General features: G+C 37.8%; 2 protein-coding genes across 4 annotated transcripts in view; both read left to right on the top strand.

Annotated features, from left to right (window-relative positions):
- Positions 1 to 2,554, top strand: part of creb3l4 (cAMP responsive element binding protein 3-like 4) — a 6,631-nt gene extending 4,077 nt beyond the window's left edge. Inside the window, exons 7-10 of the mRNA XM_079894345.1 lie at positions 239 to 307; positions 404 to 488; positions 805 to 901; positions 1,734 to 2,554. Coding sequence (XP_079750471.1) covers positions 239 to 307; positions 404 to 488; positions 805 to 901; positions 1,734 to 2,017 — 535 coding nt within the window. The 3' untranslated portion in view covers positions 2,018 to 2,554. The remainder of the gene's footprint in view (positions 1 to 238; positions 308 to 403; positions 489 to 804; positions 902 to 1,733) is intronic.
- Positions 2,555 to 4,447: 1,893 nt separating this feature from the next.
- clk2b (CDC-like kinase 2b) overlaps positions 4,448 to 20,000 on the top strand; it is a 21,613-nt gene continuing 6,060 nt past the window's right edge. The window contains exons 1-6 of one of the 3 annotated variants that reach the window (XM_079894343.1): positions 4,448 to 4,569; positions 5,655 to 5,827; positions 13,139 to 13,367; positions 18,410 to 18,497; positions 18,686 to 18,752; positions 18,847 to 18,963. In XM_079894343.1, the coding sequence (XP_079750469.1) occupies positions 5,655 to 5,827; positions 13,139 to 13,367; positions 18,410 to 18,497; positions 18,686 to 18,752; positions 18,847 to 18,963 (674 nt within the window). In that variant the 5' untranslated portion in view covers positions 4,448 to 4,569. Of the gene's footprint in view, positions 4,570 to 5,654; positions 5,828 to 13,138; positions 13,368 to 13,733; positions 13,903 to 18,406; positions 18,498 to 18,685; positions 18,753 to 18,846; positions 18,964 to 20,000 lie in introns of those variants that run through there. The other 2 variants (XM_079894342.1, XM_079894344.1) reach the window with 2 other exon arrangements.

Raw genomic sequence — 20,000 nt, 5'->3', positions numbered from 1 at the left:
GTTAGTTAGTAGTGTGTTAAACTGGCGGTTATGGTAAGGGGCGGGACATTCCCCAAACACACTCGAAGCGCTCGACCAATCACAACACACTGCTCCAGCCGACCAATCAGAGTGCAGTGTGCTTTTCAGAAGGAGGGGCTTCATAGAGAAGTAAACAGAGCGTTACTGACAGACTGGGAAGAGAGGAGCCGCAACAATGGAGAATATGAGGAAAATAATGTGTGTGTGTGTGTTTTAGGGTGGCAGCTTGTTCAGCTCAGAATAAAGAATTGCAGAGAACCGTCAGCCAGCTGGAGAAACACAACATGTGAGTGAGCTGAACACCAGTGAACACTTGGTTTAATGCGATAACGTTCCACAATCCAGTCAGCTGCATGTTTGTTTGTTTGATTGATTGTTTCAGGTCTCTTATGGCACAGCTGCATAAACTACAGGCGTTGATCAAGCAAACGGCCACGAAAGCGGCGCAGACAAGCACATGCATCCTGGTGCGTGAGTGTATGTGTATTTGTATGTGTGAGTGTGTGTGTGTGTGTGTGTGTGTGTGTGTGTGTGTGTGTGTTTGAGTGAGTGTGTGTGTGAGAGTGTGTGTGTGTGTGTGTGTGTGTTTGAGTGAGTGTGTGTGTGAGAGTGTGTGAGAGTAAGAGAGTGTGAGAGTGAGAGTGAGTGACTCCGTCTCTCACTGCACAGCTCGTTCACACACACACACACACACACACACACACACACACACACACACACACACACACACACACACACACACTTCAGTCTTTCAGTTCACCAGTGTGTTCTTCCTCCTGCCAGATTCTCTTCTTCTCTCTGGCTCTGCTGATCTTCCCGAGTTACAGTCCGTTCAGCAGGAGTTCCCCGTCACTGGAGGAGAGTTACGCTCCGTCCGGCGGTGAGGAACAACTATATATATATAATAATATCACACATCTGTGAGGCTGATCACACATCAGGAGTGAAACCGACATTACGACAAAAGTTCCTGTATCGATATCCAAAGTATTGAACAGCCGTAATGCACAATCACGCCAAGCTTCTCCTGCGATGTGTTTAACGTGAAGAATAAGGACATTTATGTTGTTTTAGATCATTTTCTTCATTTTTGGATGAACTAATTCCTCAAGTGTGCATATTAATATTTTAATTTCCTTTTTTTAGTTCATTTAGTTCCTAAAATAAACCAAAAATAAAATAAAAAGTTTAGAATTAAACTTGTGAAAATGAAAATTAAGTTAAGTATTAAACTAGTTAAGATATAAAAAATAAAATTAAAAGTTTATAAATAAACTATTTAAAATTAATACAAGTTTAGAATTAAACTATTTAAAATTAACTTAAAAGTTTAGAATTAAACTAGTTAATAAATAAAATAAAATAAAAAGTTTAGAATTAAACTAGTTAATAAATAAAATAAAATAAAAAGTTTAGAATTAAACTAGTTAAAATTAAACTAGTTAAAATAAAAGTTTAGAATTAAACTAGTTAAATCAACAACAAAAAAATCGATTAAAAGTTTAGAATTAAAATGGATTAAAAGTCTAAACAAGATTGAGAATAAAAAGTGTAGAATGAGACTGTCTTTGATTATTGTGCAGTGAATCCGAGTTTCCACGCAGATAATGATGATGAGGATGAGGATGAGGATGAGGATGAGGATGAGGATGAGGATGATTGACTCCTGTAATGTGGTGTGTGTGTGTGTGTGTGTGTGTGTGTGTGTGCAGTCCTGTCCAGAAACATCCTGAATGACGCGGGCTCTCTGGCGCTCCTGGAGGATCCGCTGGTTCCAGATCCCACAGAACTGAAGCTGTCAGACTCAGACTGGCCCTCAGATGCGCAGTCGCAGTCGCAGTCGCAGGCGGAAGAGCAGAAGAACGGCACGAACGCAGACACACTCCTGTCTCTCTCGGCTCCTGCAGGCGCAGACACACTCCTGTCTGTGTCTCTAACGGCTCCTGCAAACGCAGACGCAGTCGCAGCCACGCAGACGCATGCAGACGAGATGTGACCCTCTGTTAGATACGGTTCTATGGAGTTAATTTTGTGCCATAATTAAAGGGGTGGTTGATTTTGATTTTACTTTTCTAACTTTAGTGAGTGTGTAATGTTGCTGTTTGAGCATAAACAACATCTGCAAAGTTACAACACTCAAAGTTCAAAGCAAAGGGAGATATTTGCTTTTACAGAAATCACTGTTTAAGGACTACAACAAACGGCTGGTAGAGACTACACCACATTCCTCCCGGGTTAGTGACATCACCAACCATAAAATTTACATAAACACTGCCCCCGGAACACGATTTATAGATTATCATAACAGAATATGCTAATCAATGACTAGAAGATAAGTACACATCAGCTTCATAAACTCATCAACTAACCATTCAGAAATGTCCTGTTGCTCTACATGTTGTCACTTCTTCTCGAGTCTCTCCATCATTGTCTGACTCCGGTTTGAACATAGAAGGCTAAAAGTTTTTGAAATTTTCAATGCATGTGTGTGTGAGTTAATCAAAGCTGCTAACACACACACAAACACACACAAGCTCTTGAAGCTCCGCCCTCTGTGCCGGGAGCAGCAGCTCATTTGCATTTAAAGGGACAGACACAAAAACGGTGCATTTTCACTCACCCTCAAAAAGTGACAATTTTAACATGCTATATAAAAATATCTGTGGGGTATTTTGAGCTGAAACTTCACACACACACTCTGGCGACATCTGAGACTTATTTTACATCTTGTGAAAAGGGCATTATAGCACCCCTTTAAACAAACAAATCCAGCATTTTGCAAACAAACTCGATCTGCTTTGCAAAGGAAAACTCGAAAAAACGTCTATTTGAGTGAAAACGCAGAGGAGTAACAAATATGTATTGTGTTTTACAAATATAAAGAATCATGAAGCCCTCCTTTCAATTCAATTAAATGTTCTCATTAATTTATAACAGAAATAGACTCGTTCAGTGTAGATATAATCACCACTTTAGTCATTTCGCTCGCGTCCGATGTAGAAAAAATGTGAAAAGCAATTCAGTTTGTTTTGCGAGTCGAGTTTTCCTTTTCAAAGCAGATCGAGTTGGTTTGCAAAATGCTGGATTTATTTCTTTGTTTAATTATGGCACAAAATTGACTCCATAGGGTTCGGCATTATTTATTCTCTCTGAACTCAGACAGGGGTGTGTTTGAGCAGCCAGTGTCTTCGTCTTCATCATCATCATGTGCTTTAGTGTGTCACAACACAGAAATTAATACATATTAATGTTTGATTTAGGGACATTTCGGTTTGTACGCTCAGTTTGTTTAGTACTGATTTGGTTGTCACTTGTGCTGCTTTTTATGGAAACTTGTTTCCGCCACAGAATTATAAAATAAAAAAGGTAATTGCGACTTTTTATTCCCGCAATTCTGACCTTTTTTCGCAAATGCAAGTTTATATTTGACTTTTGCATTTCTCGCTCCGAGTGAGATCTAGATATCAGACCTGAGTGAGTGTGAACGGATCTGATGTCAAACCGCTTCAGAATATCCATGTTTTCCTGCTTCCGATGCGAGGATTGGGTCTCTTTTCTTATTTTATTGTCTTCTGAATAAAAGTTACATTCATAATGTTTTGTTGTTGTTGTTGTTGTTAATTTGAGCCATTAACCATTAAAGAAAGACAGAATTTAGTCCTGAAAACAGATATTAGAATTAAAGTTTAGAATTAAACTATTTAAAATGAACAAAAAATTTAAGATTAAATTAAAGATTAAAAGATTAAATTAAGATTAAAATAAAAAAATAAAACAAAGATTTGAATTAAACTAGTCAATAAATAAAATAAATAAATAAAAAGTTTAGAATTATATTAGTTAAAATAAATTGTGAAATTAAGTTTAGTATTAAACTAGTTAAGATATAAAAAAATGTTAAAAGTTTAGAATTAAACTAGTTAAAATTAACAATACAATTAATTTTTAGTATTAAACTAGTATAAAACAATTAAAAGTTTAGAATTAAACTAGTTCAAATAAATCTAGTATTAAATTAGTTAATAAATGAAATTAAAAGTTTAGAATTTAGAATAGAAAACAGAGATGACACTCGATCCAGAATGTTCTTCTCTAAAGGTCATCATGTTTTTTACAATGTCTAATATATGATATCACATACAGTATCCATACAATATATTTCCCTTAATTCCCAGCCATTGGATCGATTGATCTTTTTTTTTATAGTTATTTGAATTTGTCAATTATTTGAAATATCTGGCACTTCAAAGGAATTATTATCTTATTCTTTAACTAGAAAAGCAAAGTTAATCAAGACAAGCCTTGAATGTTGGCCTGAGTATTCTTTTAAAAAAACCTCATCTGAACCTAAAAACATTATTTATATATATATAATTTTTCACATTTTGTCCCGTCTCTTGAACGCGCACTTTGATTTAGTGAAACTGCGTGTGCGCGCGCGCTGAGCTCATCATCACCGGAAGTTGTGCGCGTGAATTCACGGAGCGGTAAAATAACGGCAGAACGGATTTTCTGTGGGATAAACGCACCGGCGTCGCTGCTAAAGCGGTAAATATTGTTATTATATTGATTATGTGAACAGACTGGGGTCCTGAAGTTCGCAGTGGCGGGTTTATCTGTGTGTGTTTGGCGCTGTTAGCTCGATGGGCTAACCGCTACTGAGGAGAACACAGAAATCACCTAATTAAATATATACATATAAGTTACATACAAATAACAATAATAACACACACACACACACACACACACACACACACACATATACAGTATGTAAACTAACATATAACTCATGTATATATAGTATGTATAGTATATCTACTAACAAAAAAATCTGGATTAAACCTGTATGACTGACTGACTCCTGAGAAACACAAAAGAAGATATTATTCTTTCATTCTGTTCATTATCATACGCGTTTTACTTCCCCGTTTAAGTTGTTCAAGTGACAGATAATCACTGTGCCTGGATTTAAGCTGGGTCAGTTGCAGAAACATCAGTATATGTGGAGATTGTGCTTTAAGAACTAGCCAGGCTGTGTGTTATTGTTTTGCAAAATTCTTTATACATATTAAGACAAATTTATCACAGAGATCAGGAGTTATTTATTAACATTAGGGATTAACTTATTAACATAAGAATGTTATTGAGATTGTTGGAAATAGTAGGTTTTGAACGTTTGTTTATTTATATTTTTCTTTTATTTATTTAGTTTTTCAATTCTATTATTTAATGTATGGATATGTTCGTGTGAGAATGTCCAGATTGTGAGAGAATGGTTGGAGAGGAGCGTGAAACTCATTCCTTAAATCCATGGAGAGTGTTTGGGATGTTCTGGAGGAGACTTTACAGAGTGCCGGACTCTTACATGGTCAACACAAGATCTTGACTGTAAATAATGCATCTCTGCTTCTTAACCACAGGTCGAGATCTGTCCAGACACACAGCCCTGTGTAACACCGACTCGACTGCTGATAACGACAGAACTTGCTAACATAACCCCAGAATGCTAGAGAATGTGTGTGTGTGTGTAATATAAGCAGTAGTGTAACTGATGAGTGTGTGTTGTGTGTGTGTGTGTGTGTGTGTGTGTAATATAAGCATTAGTGTAACTGATGAGTGTGTGTTGTGTGTAGATGCCTCACTCTCGGCGATACCCGTCGTCAGAGCGGAGTCGCAGCGGGAATCATCATGTTCGATACGAACGGCACCGGCGGAGACGCCGCACACGCAGCCGCTCCTCGTCCTCCAGCGCCCAGCGGGACCGAAGCCGGAGACGGAACCGGGACAGACGCCAGCGCTCCAGGAGGTACGGCTCAGGCTCGGGCGTCGGATACTGGTCATACAATTAAAATCTCGATTCCTCTTATCGATTCCTTTGAGAGCATTTCAATATGAGTTTAAACCATTGAAGCGCGAGAGACTCTGTTCTCATCAGTATACTGGATCCGTGCAGCTCTTAAAGGGACAGCAGCCTAATATTCCCGCTCTATAATAACGCTAATAATCCCGCTCTATAATAACACTAATATTCCCCGCTCTATAATAACACTAATATTCCATCTCTATAATAACGCTAATATTCCCGCTCTATAATAACGCTAATATTCCCGCTCTATAATATTCCCGCTCTATAATAACGCTAATATTCCCGCTCTATAATAACACTAATATTCACGCTCTATAATAACGCTAATATTCCCGCTCTATAATAACACTAATATTCACGCTCTATAATAACGCTAATATTCCCGCTCTATAATAACGCTAATATTCCGCTCTATAATAACACTAATATTCCCGCTCTATAATAACGCTAATAATCCCGCTCTATAATAACACTAATATTCCCCGCTCTATAATAACACTAATATTCCATCTCTATAATAACGCTAATATTCCCGCTCTATAATAACGCTAATATTCCCGCTCTATAATATTCCCGCTCTATAATAACGCTAATATTCCCGCTCTATAATAACACTAATATTCACGCTCTATAATAACGCTAATATTCCCGCTCTATAATAACACTAATATTCCCGCTCTATAATAACGCTAATATTCCCGCTCTATAATATTCCCGCTCTATAATAACGCTAATATTCCCGCTCTATAATAACACTAATATTCACGCTCTATAATAACGCTAATATTCCCGCTCTATAATAACACTAATATTCCCGCTCTATAATAACACTAATATTCCCGCTCTATAATAACACTAATATTCCCCGCTCTATAATAACACTAATATTCCATCTCTATAATAACGCTAATATTCCCGCTCTATAATAACGCTAATATTCCCGCTCTATAATATTCCCGCTCTATAATAACGCTAATATTCCCGCTCTATAACACTAATATTCACGCTCTATAATAACGCTAATATTCCCGCTCTATAATAACGCTAATATTCCCGCTCTATAATATTCCCGCTCTATAATAACGCTAATATTCCCGCTCTATAATAACACTAATATTCACGCTCTATAATAACGCTAATATTCCCGCTCTATAATAACACTAATATTCCCGCTCTATAATAACACTAATATTCCCGCTCTATAATAACACTAATATTCCCCGCTCTATAATAACGCTAATATTCCATCTCTATAATAACGCTAATATTCCCGCTCTATAATAACGCTAATATTCCCGCTCTATAATATTCCCGCTCTATAATAACGCTAATATTCCCGCTCTATAATAACACTAATATTCACGCTCTATAATAACGCTAATATTCCCGCTCTATAATAACACTAATATTCCCGCTCTATAATAACGCTAATATTCCCGCTCTATAATAACGCTAATATTCCCGCTCTATAATAACGCTAATATTCCCGCTCTATAATAACGCTAATATTCCCGCTCTATAATAACACTAATATTCCCGCTCTATAATAACGCTAATATTCCCGCTCTATAATAACACTAATATTCCCGCTCTATAATAACGCTAATATTCCCGCTCTATAATAACGCTAATATTCCCGCTCTATAATAACGCTAATATTCCCGCTCTATAATAACGCTAATAATCCCGCTCTATAATAACGCTAATAATCCCGCTCTATAATAACACTAATATTCCTGCTCTATAATAACACTAATATTCCCGCTCTATAATAACACTAATATTCCTGCTCTATAATAACGCTAATATTCCCGCTCTATAATAACACTAATATTCCCGCTCTATAATATTCCCGCTCTATAATAACGCTAATATTCCCGCTCTATAATAACACTAATATTCCCGCTCTATAATAACACTAATAATCCCACTTTATAATAACACTAATATTCCCGCTCTATAATATTCCCGCTCTATAATAACACTAATATTCCCGCTCTATAATAACGCTAATATTCCTGCTCTATAATAACACTAATATTCCCGCTCTATAATAACGCTAATATTCCTGCTCTATAATAACACTAATATTCCCGCTCTATAATAACGCTAATATTCCTGCTCTATAATAACACTAATATTCCCGCTCTATAATATTCCCGCTCTATAATAACACTAATATTCCCACTCTATAATAACGCTAATATTCCCACTCTATAATAACGCTAATATTCCCGCTCTATAATAACGCTAATATTCCCGCTCTATAATATTCCCGCTCTATAATAACACTAATATTCCCGCTCTATAATATTCCCGCTCTATAATAACACTAATATTCCCACTCTATAATAACGCTAATATTCCTGCTCTATAATAACACTAATATTCCCGCTCTATAATAACGCTAATATTCCCGCTCTATAATAACACTAATATTCCCGCTCTATAATATTCCCGCTCTATAATAACACTAATATTCCCGCTCTATAATAACGCTAATATTCACGCTCTATAATAACACTAATATTCCCGCTCTATAATATTCCCGCTCTATAATAACACTAATATTCCCGCTCTATAATAACACTAATATTCCCGCTCTATAATATTCCCGCTCTATAATAACACTAATATTCACGCGCTATAATAACGCTAATATTCCCGCTCTATAATAACGCTAATATTCACGCTCTATAATAACACTAATATTCCCGCTCTATAATATTCCCGCTCTATAATAACACTAATATTCCCGCTCTATAATAACACTAATATTCCCGCTCTATAATAACGCTAATATTCACGCTCTATAATAACACTAATATTCCCGCTCTATAATATTCCCACTCTATAATAACACTAATATTCCCGCTCTATAATAACACTAATATTCCCGCTCTATAATAACGCTAATATTCCCGCTCTATAATAACACTAATATTCCCGCTCTATAATATTCCCGCTCTATAATAACACTAATATTCCCGCTCTATAATATTCCCGCTCTATAATAACACTAATATTCCCACTCTATAATAACGCTAATATTCCCACTCTATAATAACGCTAATATTCACGCTCTATAATAACACTAATATTCCCACTCTATAATAACACTAATATTCCCGCTCTATAATAACACTAATATTCCCGCTCTATAATAACGCTAATATTCCCGCTCTATAATAACACTAATATTCCCGCTCTATAATATTCCCGCTCTATAATAACACTAATATTCCCGCTCTATAATATTCCCGCTCTATAATAACACTAATATTCCCACTCTATAATAACGCTAATATTCCCGCTCTATAATAACACTAATATTCCCGCTCTATAATAACACTAATATTCCCACTCTATAATAACGCTAATATTCCCGCTCTATAATAACACTAATATTCCCGCTCTATAATAACGCTAATATTCCCGTTCTATAATAACACTAATATTCCCGCTCTATAATAACACTAATATTCCCGCTCTATAATATTCCCGCTCTATAATAACACTAATATTCCCACTCTATAATAACGCTAATATTCCCACTCTATAATAACGCTAATATTCCCGCTCTATAATAACGCTAATATTCCCGCTCTATAATAACACTAATATTCCTGCTCTATAATAACACTAATATTCCCGCTCTATAATAACGCTAATATTCACGCTCTATAATAACATTAATATTCCCGCTCTATAATATTCCCGCTCTATAATAACACTAATATTACAGCTCTATAATAACACTAATATTCCCGCTCTATAATAACACTAATATTCCAGCTCTATAATAACACTAATATTCCCGCTCTATAATAACACTAATATTCACGCTCTATAATAACACTAATATTCCCGCTCTATAATATTCCCGCTCTATAATAACACTAATATTCCAGCTCTATAATAACACTAATATTCCCGCTCTATAATAACACTAATATTCCAGCTCTATAATAACACTAATATTCCCGCTCTATAATAACACTAATATTCCCGCTCAATAATAACACTAATATTCCCGCTCTATAATAACACTAATATTCCCGCTCTATAATAACGCTAATATTCACGCTCTATAATAACACTAATATTCCCGCTCTATAATAACACTAATATTCCCGCTCTATAATAACACTAATATTCACGCTCTATAATAACACTAATATTCCCGCTCTATAATATTCCCGCTCTATAATAACACTAATATTCCCGCTCTATAATAACACTAATATTCCCGCTCTATAATAACACTAATATTCACGCTCTATAATAACACTAATATTCCCGCTCTATAATATTCCCGCTCTATAATAACACTAATATTCCCGCTCTATAATAACGCTAATATTCCTGCTCTATAATAACACTAATATTCCCGCTCTATAATAACGCTAATATTCCCGCTCTATAATAACACTAATATTCCCGCTCTATAATATTCCCGCTCTATAATAACACTAATATTCCCGCTCTATAATAACGCTAATATTCACGCTCTATAATAACACTAATATTCCCGCTCTATAATATTCCCGCTCTATAATAACACTAATATTCCCGCTCTATAATAACACTAATATTCCCGCTCTATAATAACGCTAATATTCACGCTCTATAATAACACTAATATTCCCGCTCTATAATATTCCCGCTCTATAATAACACTAATATTCCCGCTCTATAATAACACTAATATTCCCGCTCTATAATAACGCTAATATTCACGCTCTATAATAACACTAATATTCCCGCTTTATAATATTCCTGCTCTATAATAACACTAATATTCCCGCTCTATAATAACACTAATATTCCCGCTCTATAATAACGCTAATATTCCCGCTCTATAATAACACTAATATTCCCGCTCTATAATATTCCCGCTCTATAATAACACTAATATTCCCGCTCTATAATATTCCCGCTCTATAATAACACTAATATTCCCACTCTATAATAACACTAATATTCCCGCTCTATAATAACACTAATATTCCCGCTCTATAATAACGCTAATATTCCCGCTCTATAATAACACTAATATTCCCGCTCTATAATATTCCCGCTCTATAATAACACTAATATTCCCGCTCTATAATATTCCCGCTCTATAATAACACTAATATTCCCGCTCTATAATAACACTAATATTCCCGCTCTATAATAACACTAATATTCCCGCTCTATAATATTCCCGCTCTATAATAACACTAATATTCCCGCTCTATAATAACGCTGATATTCCCGCTCTATAATAACACTAATATTCCCGCTCTATAATAACACTAATATTCCCGCTCTATAATAACACTAATATTCCCGCTCTATAATAACACTAATATTCACGCTCTATAATAACACTAATATTCACGCTCTATAATAACACTAATATTCACGCTCTATAATAACACTAATATTCCCGCTCTATAATAACGCTAATATTCCCGCTCTATAATAACGCTAATATTCCCGCTCTATAATAACGCTAATATTCACGCTCTATAATAACACTAATATTCACGCTCTATAATAACACTAATATTCCCGCTCTATAATAACGCTGATATTCCCGCTCTATAATAACACTAATATTCCCGCTCTATAATAACACTAATATTCCCGCTCTATAATAACACTAATATTCCCGCTCTATAATAACACTAATATTCACGCTCTATAATAACACTAATATTCACGCTCTATAATAACACTAATATTCACGCTCTATAATAACACTAATATTCCCGCTCTATAATAACGCTAATATTCCCGCTCTATAATAACACTAATATTCACGCTCTATAATAACACTAATATTCACGCTCTATAATAACACTAATATTCACGCTCTATAATAACACTAATATTCCCGCTCTATAATAACGCTAATATTCCCGCTCTATAATAACACTAATATTCCCGCTCTATAATATTCCCGCTCTATAATAACACTAATATTCCCGCTCTATAATAACGCTAATATTCACGCTCTATAATAACACTAATATTCCCGCTCTATAATATTCCCGCTCTATAATAACACTAATATTCCCGCTCTATAATAACACTAATATTCCCGCTCTATAATAACGCTAATATTCACGCTCTATAATAACACTAATATTCCCGCTCTATAATATTCCCGCTCTATAATAACACTAATATTCCCGCTCTATAATAACACTAATATTCCCGCTCTATAATAACGCTAATATTCACGCTCTATAATAACACTAATATTCCCGCTTTATAATATTCCTGCTCTATAATAACACTAATATTCCCGCTCTATAATAACACTAATATTCCCGCTCTATAATAACGCTAATATTCCCGCTCTATAATAACACTAATATTCCCGCTCTATAATATTCCCGCTCTATAATAACACTAATATTCCCGCTCTATAATATTCCCGCTCTATAATAACACTAATATTCCCACTCTATAATAACACTAATATTCCCGCTCTATAATAACACTAATATTCCCGCTCTATAATAACGCTAATATTCCCGCTCTATAATAACACTAATATTCCCGCTCTATAATATTCCCGCTCTATAATAACACTAATATTCCCGCTCTATAATATTCCCGCTCTATAATAACACTAATATTCCCACTCTATAATAACACTAATATTCCCGCTCTATAATAACACTAATATTCCCGCTCTATAATAACGCTAATATTCCCGCTCTATAATAACACTAATATTCCCGCTCTATAATATTCCCGCTCTATAATAACACTAATATTCCCGCTCTATAATATTCCCGCTCTATAATAACACTAATATTCCCGCTCTATAATAACACTAATATTCCCGCTCTATAATAACACTAATATTCCCGCTCTATAATATTCCCGCTCTATAATAACACTAATATTCCCGCTCTATAATAACGCTGATATTCCCGCTCTATAATAACGCTGATATTCCCGCTCTATAATAACACTAATATTCCCGCTCTATAATAACACTAATATTCCCGCTCTATAATAACACTAATATTCACGCTCTATAATAACACTAATATTCACGCTCTATAATAACACTAATATTCACGCTCTATAATAACACTAATTACATGTTACAAAATAAGGAATCGATAAGAATCGGAATTGTTCAAATTCAAACGATGCCCAACCCTAGCACCCCTCAGTGACTGATATCTGCCAGATCTGCTCCACACATCTGTAGCCTGTGTGTGTGTGTGTGTGATCCTCCAGTTACGACGACCACAGGCTGAGCAGCAGACGCTACTGTCGCGGCGAGCGCGAGGAGTTTGTGGAGAACGGCTTCTTCCGACACACACACTTCTCCCGTCGCTCTCACGACTTCCGTTCGGATCGGGATCCCGGAGCGGATCAGAGGAGCAGTCGACGCGTGCGCAGACACCGCAGAACCAGGACCCGCTCCAGAACACACTCCTTCAGTCAGAGCCGGTCCTTGTCCTCCGTGAGTACGGTGCTTCACACACACACACACACACTGACGCGATTAACACACGGTCCCAGCGTGACTCTGTTCACACTGTCCTGGTCTCATCATGTTTCTGTGCTGTGTTTACATGCTCTGATTTTATTCAGTCCCAAATTAATCATATCCACTTTCAGATTCAGAAAGTTCTGTTTCAATGATCTCTAAACTTTAAGTGTGTGTGTGTGTGTGTGATGGGTAGGTTTAGGGGTCAGGTTAGTGTGTGTGTGTGATGGGTAGGTTTAGGGGTCGGGTTAGTGTGTGTGTGTGTGTCTCAGGATTTCCCCTGGGGCCCGTCAGGAACGTTTAAAATTAGCCCAAGTCTCCTCTCTCTCTCTCTCACACACACACACTCACACTTGAAGATTTTCTCCTGTTCCTACACTTTCTCTCTCTCTCTGTCTCTCTCTCTGTCAGTCAGATGTAGGCTACATGTGTGTGTTAGCCTGGAGTTATGGGTAAGACAGAGCTTTACTCAGTGTTTAAGAGCGTCTTGGACTGCCTCTGCCTGTGTGTGAGTATCCTTCACACTGCGTGTCTGTGTGTGTTTATTAGCTGTGTTTCGGGTGCAGATCTTTCTCCAGCAGTGAGCGAATCTGATAAAACCTTCTTTAGTGAAGAAATTATATATTAAAGTATATATCATATATTAAACCAAATGTTTTTGGAGTGTTTTTCTCATATTTGTGTTAGTCAGTCAACATTATGATGAACTTTATATGAAGGCTCTGCGAGACGATGAATGTGTTTTCCTGTTAGGATGTTTTAATGTGAGTTTGTGTGTGTCTGTGTGTGTGTGTGTGTGTGTGTGTGTATGTGTGTGTCTGTGTGTGTGTCTGTGTGTGTGTGTGTGTGTGTTTGTCTGTGTGTATGTCTGTCTGTGTGTGTGTGCGTGTGTGTGTTTGACCTCCTTCTCAAGTGTCTGCTGGGCTCGTCATGTTTGTGTCGTATCTGGAGTCACTGTGCTCTTGATTAAGACAGACGAGGTGTCCAATTAAAGAGACGCACAGCTTCATGTCTCTGCGTCTGTGACAGCCCATAATAAACGTTCATGTGTAATGTTAAGTTGAACTAGTGAGGTTGAATCCCTGACTTGGTTGAACAAGTAAACTCAGTTTCCTTTGACATCTTCATGTCTCTGCGTCTGTGACAGGCCACAGTTCTGCGTGAGTATATCAGCGCTCGTGTGTACACACTCTGAGGGCGGGTCTGATTATTGTTTGCAGTTATTGAATGCAAATGAACGTTTGTGGTTTTTACACCAAAGCCACTTCCCAGAGCTTGATGTTGAGTTCAGTGCCTGCAGACTCCATCATGTGCGATGAGTGAAGCAGCGTGAGGTGTGTGAGGGTTACTTACACTTCACACCGGCTTCCTCAGAGCGGGGTTTGTGTTCTAAAGGAAGTGTGTGTGCATCTCACCAGCCGATTTACCGTGTTTAGGGTTAGTTCACCCACAAATGAAAATGCTGTCAGTAATTACTCTCCCTCATGTTGTTCCAGACCCGTAAGACTCTCGTTCATCTTCAGAACACAAATTGAGATATTTTTGATTATATCTGCGAGCTGGCTCACCCCTCCATAGGCTTCTCTGGGATCAAAACTGGCCGGCCCAGAAAGTTAGTAAAGACAATGTTTAAAATAGTCCGAGTGACTGCAGTGGCTCAACCTTACGTTTATCAAGCGACGAGAATACTATATGTGTGCAAAAAAAACACACAAAAATAACCGAATTTTCATTTTTGGGTGAACTAACCCTTTATGTGCTGTAATCGGTGATTCTGAAACCCAGAAAATGTGAAAAGTGAACCCCAGTAACTGTGTTCTGGTGAGCCTTTCTCTGCAAGCGTGTTATAAAATAAGCCGATCAGATTTCGCTCTCCTTCTGACATATGAAGAGGATCTTATTATAATATTACCGGCCCTTAATCTGCACGTTTACACACACCAGCCGACATTTGGTTCCACACGCACCACCAGAGACCAGTTCTAACTAGGGATGCAACGGTACACGGTAAAATCCCGGACCGTTCGGTCAGCCCTGCACGGGACAATCTACCCTCGTGTCCCGCGGGACTTCGGTTTTGCCATTGAGTTCGCGCTGATCCTTTTAGTTTTTGCTTTAGTTCACATATCGCGCCTAAAAACGCGTAGAAAACGCTAGGCGCGCCGCGTTCTCCTTTTTCCAAAGCGCTAGGGCGGTTGCGCTCCGGAGGCGTCTGTCGTTGCTAAAGCAACCATCAGCTGCGCTCTGGTTGGTTCTTGTCACGTGACCTACGGTGCGCTTGCGGCATTCTGAAAAGTTGAGAATTTTCTCCACTGCTGGGGACATCGTTAGTGCCAACCGGTCTCGCCTTGCACCAGACAGTGTTGATAGACTCATCTTTTTGCACAAGAATCTCTCAATAGTGGATGAGTAAATAACATTGCACTTTGTATCCTGAATGCAGTATTTTTTTATTATATTATTTTGCTCTGCTTTTTTTTATTCAAAGCACAAGCTAATTTATGTTTAAGGTAAAAGTGCACTTTTTCTTTCACATTGATCACTTCATATACCAGTTATCAAGGTTTGGAATTGGGATCCACTTGAATATTTTGAAGTGTGTTTGTTTACATTTTGTATTTCATACAAGTGATAGTTGAAGAGGTTGTATTACTTAGTGTTGTTCAGTACAGACTAGAGTGTTAATTTATTCCATACATTGATGTTCTTCCTACTGTGACATTCTGTTTATGCTCATAAGAAAAATAAAACATATTTTTGGGATGAAATAGCAGTCTCTTTCTGCACAAAACATGTACCGAAACCGAACCGAGACCGTGGCCCAAAAACCGAGGTACGGACCGTACCATGGGCTATCTGTACCGTTGCACCCCTAGTTCTAACACACTGATGAAGATCCAGCAGAGCCTGAAGCTGTTCTGTGGTTGAGCACAGACGAGCACTGAACACTATTGACCAGAACATGTCACCGCTGTCTAATAAAGACCTCAGGAACTGTGGAGGAACATTTCAGGAACATTTCCAATCATCATTCATATACATACATAGAAATAAATATAAATAAAAAATATATAGAGTGAGGAAAATAAGTATTTGAACACCCTGCTATTTTGCAAGTTCTCCCACTTGGAAATCATGGAGGGGTCTGAAATTGTCATCGTAGGTGCATGTCCACTGTGAGAGACATAATCTAAAAAAAAAAATCCAGAAATCACAATATATGATTTTTTAACTATTTATTTGTATGATACAGCTGCAAATAAGTATTTGAACACCTGTCTATCAGCTAGAATTCTGACCCTCAAAGACCTGTTAGTCTGCCTTTAAAATGTCCACCTCCACTCCATTTATTATCCTAAATTAGATGCACCTGTTTGAGGTCGTTAGCTGCATAAAGACACCTGTCCACCCCATACAATCAGTAAGAATCCAACTACTAACATGGCCAAGACCAAAGAGCTGTCCAAAGACACTAGAGACAAAATTGTACACCTCCACAAGGCTGGAAAGGGCTACGGGGAAATTGCCAAGCAGCTTGGTGAAAAAAGGTCCACTGTTGGAGCAATCATTAGAAAATGGAAGAAGCTAAACATGACTGTCAATCTCCCTCGGACTGGGGCTCCATGCAAGATCTCACCTCGTGGGGTCTCAATGATCCTAAGAAAGGTGAGAAATCAGCCCAGAACTACACGGGAGGAGCTGGTCAATGACCTGAAAAGAGCTGGGACCACCGTTTCCAAGGTTACTGTTGGTAATACACTAAGACGTCATGGTTTGAAATCATGCATGGCACGGAAGGTTCCCCTGCTTAAACCAGCACATGTCAAGGCCGTCTTAAGTTTGCCAATGACCATTTGGATGATCCAGAGGAGTCATGGGAGAAAGTCATGTGATCAGATGAGACCAAAATAGAACTTTTTGGTCATAATTCCACTAAACGTGTTTGGAGGAAGAAGAATGATGAGTACCATCCCAAGAACACCATCCCTACTGTGAAGCATAGGGGTGGTAGCATCATGCTTTGGGGGTGTTTTTCTGCACATGGGACAGGGCGACTGCACTGTATTAAGGAGAGGATGACCGGGGCCATGTATTGTGAGATTTTGGGGAACAACCTCCTTCCCTCAGTTAGAGCATTGAAGATGGGTCGAGGCTGGGTCTTCCAACATGACAATGACCCGAAGCACACAGCCAGGATAACCAAGGAGTGGCTCTGTAAGAAGCATATCAAGGTTCTGGCGTGGCCTAGCCAGTCTCCAGACCTAAACCCAATAGAGAATCTTTGGAGGGAGCTCAAACTCCGTGTTTCTCAGCGACAGCCCAGAAACCTGACTGATCTAGAGAAGATCTGTGTGGAGGAGTGGGCCAACATCCCTCCTCAGTGTGTGCAAACCTGGTGAAAAACTACAGGAAACGTTTGACCTCTGTAATTGCAAACAAAGGCTACTGTACCAAATATTAACATTGATTTTCTCAGGTGTTCAAATACTTATTTGCAGCTGTATCATACAAATAAATAGTTAAAAAATCATACATTGTGATTTCTGGATTTTTTTTTTAGATTATGTCTCTCACAGTGGACATGCACCTACGATGACCATTTCAGACCCCTCCATGATTTCCAAGTGGGAGAACTTGCACAATAGCAGGGTGTTCAAATACTTATTTTCCTCACTCTATATATTTAAAAAAAATAACAAGGGCAAGTAGAAAGATTAATCAACATTTCAGAATTCTATGAACAATTTAGAATTCAGTGAGTGTTTGCGTGGGAGCGCGCGTGTGTGTGTGTGTGTGTGAGTGTGTGCGTGTGTGTGTGAGTGTGTGTGTGTGAGTGCATCACTGATTTGTCGACTCTTCTTGTGACAGGCGTCAGTATATTTTGCTGCTAGTAGGAAACAATCTCTTTTTTCACCTAATAAATGTTGAAGTTGTATTTTATTGTTTAATTTTATGAAGTTAAGGCAAAGTATCTGATGACCCCCCCCCCCCCCCCCCCCCCCTCTCCACAGCAGAGCTGCAGTCGTGTGCGCGGGTGGGCTGTTAAAGATGATGACGAGGGTCACCTGGTCTATCGGCCCGGCGACGTGCTTCAGGACAGATGTGCGTTTCTCATCTCTACACACACTCATCTCTACACACACTATACTCTACACACACTCATCTCTACACACACTATACTCTACATTCACTGTCACACACATCTCTACACACACTATACTCTACACACACTATACTCTACATTCACTGTCAGTCTGCGTGTTTTTGTGACGTTTGTTCTTCTTGTGCAGATGAGATCGTGGGAACGCTCGGGGAGGGAACCTTTGGGAAAGTGGTGGAGTGTATCGATCATCACAGGTTAATCTCACACACACACACACCTGACTGATTCTCAGCTGACTGTCACAGGTGTTTCACTGTGTGTGTGTGTGTGTGTGTGTGTGTGTTACAGGGGAGGCTCTCACATCGCTCTGAAGATCATTAAGAACGTGGAGAAATACAAAGAAGCAGCTCGTCTGGAGATCAACGTTCTGGAGAAAATCAACCAGAAAGATCCAGAAAACAAGAAGTAAGAGTCATGAGAAAAATGTCACGCTTCATTTTACATATTATTTAGTTTCCCATGGAAGCTTGTTTCCGCCATGGAATACAAAAAATGAAAAAGGTAACTGTGTTTTATCTCACTATTCTCGTTATTTTATTTGACTTTTTTTCTCACAATTTTAAGTTTCTATTTCGCACAGTTCTCTCAATTCTCACAGTTTTCTCTCAATTGCGAGTTTATATCTTGCAGTTCTGAATTTGTTTCTCGCAATTCTGAGTTTATATATTTTTTTCTCACAATTTATTCAGTTTAGATTCAAATTCAAAATTCTGAGAAATAAAGTCAGAATTGTAAGATAAAAAGTTGCAATTGCCTTTTTTGTTTTTGTAATCCGTGGCAGAATCCAGCTTCCATAGTTTGCTGAGTATTTAGTTGTAAGTTTTATGTGAATGTTTCATCCGCCTTAAGAGATTACACACAAAAACAGGTGAATACTGGTTTAATAACTGGTTTAAGTATCCCAACAACATTTTTACGTGACAATCTGTGTTCCTTCACCAATTCAGTGCTAATATACTTAGTTTTACATTTAAAGTTCCCCTGTAGTCCATCGTTTTATCCCTTCAAACTCATCTTTCATCAACAAAATTACATATTTAAACGTTTTTTCCTTGGAAAAAAAAAATGTCTTAATGCATTAAAATATCTTGAATGTAACTCGACACCCTTGCCTCATTTAGTATGTGCGGTTCTATGAATATGCAAATGAGCCCCGCCTCCACTCACTCCCTCAGCTCAGAGATCCACTGGTTGACGATCACACGTTGATCTGATTGGTTACAAGGTAGTTTGTGACGTCAGAAACACCAGCGATTTCAAAGCGTGTTTTTGAGACTGTCTTTGGTTCACTGCAGTTTTAAGGAGGAAATACTCAGCAATGCTGTCGACTTATGAACTTACACATGCTTTGTCTTAAAGCAGATTAAAAACACCACAGAGACACATAAACAACATTAAAAGCTGGATTTTCCCCACAGGGGGACTTTAATTTCTTTAGCATT

Source organism: Squalius cephalus, assembly GCF_949319135.1.
Source record: "Squalius cephalus genome assembly, chromosome: 15".
NCBI lineage: Eukaryota > Metazoa > Chordata > Actinopteri > Cypriniformes > Leuciscidae > Squalius > Squalius cephalus.
The sequence above is the reverse complement of the archived record's forward strand: the minus strand, read 5'-3'. Positions and strand labels throughout refer to the sequence as shown.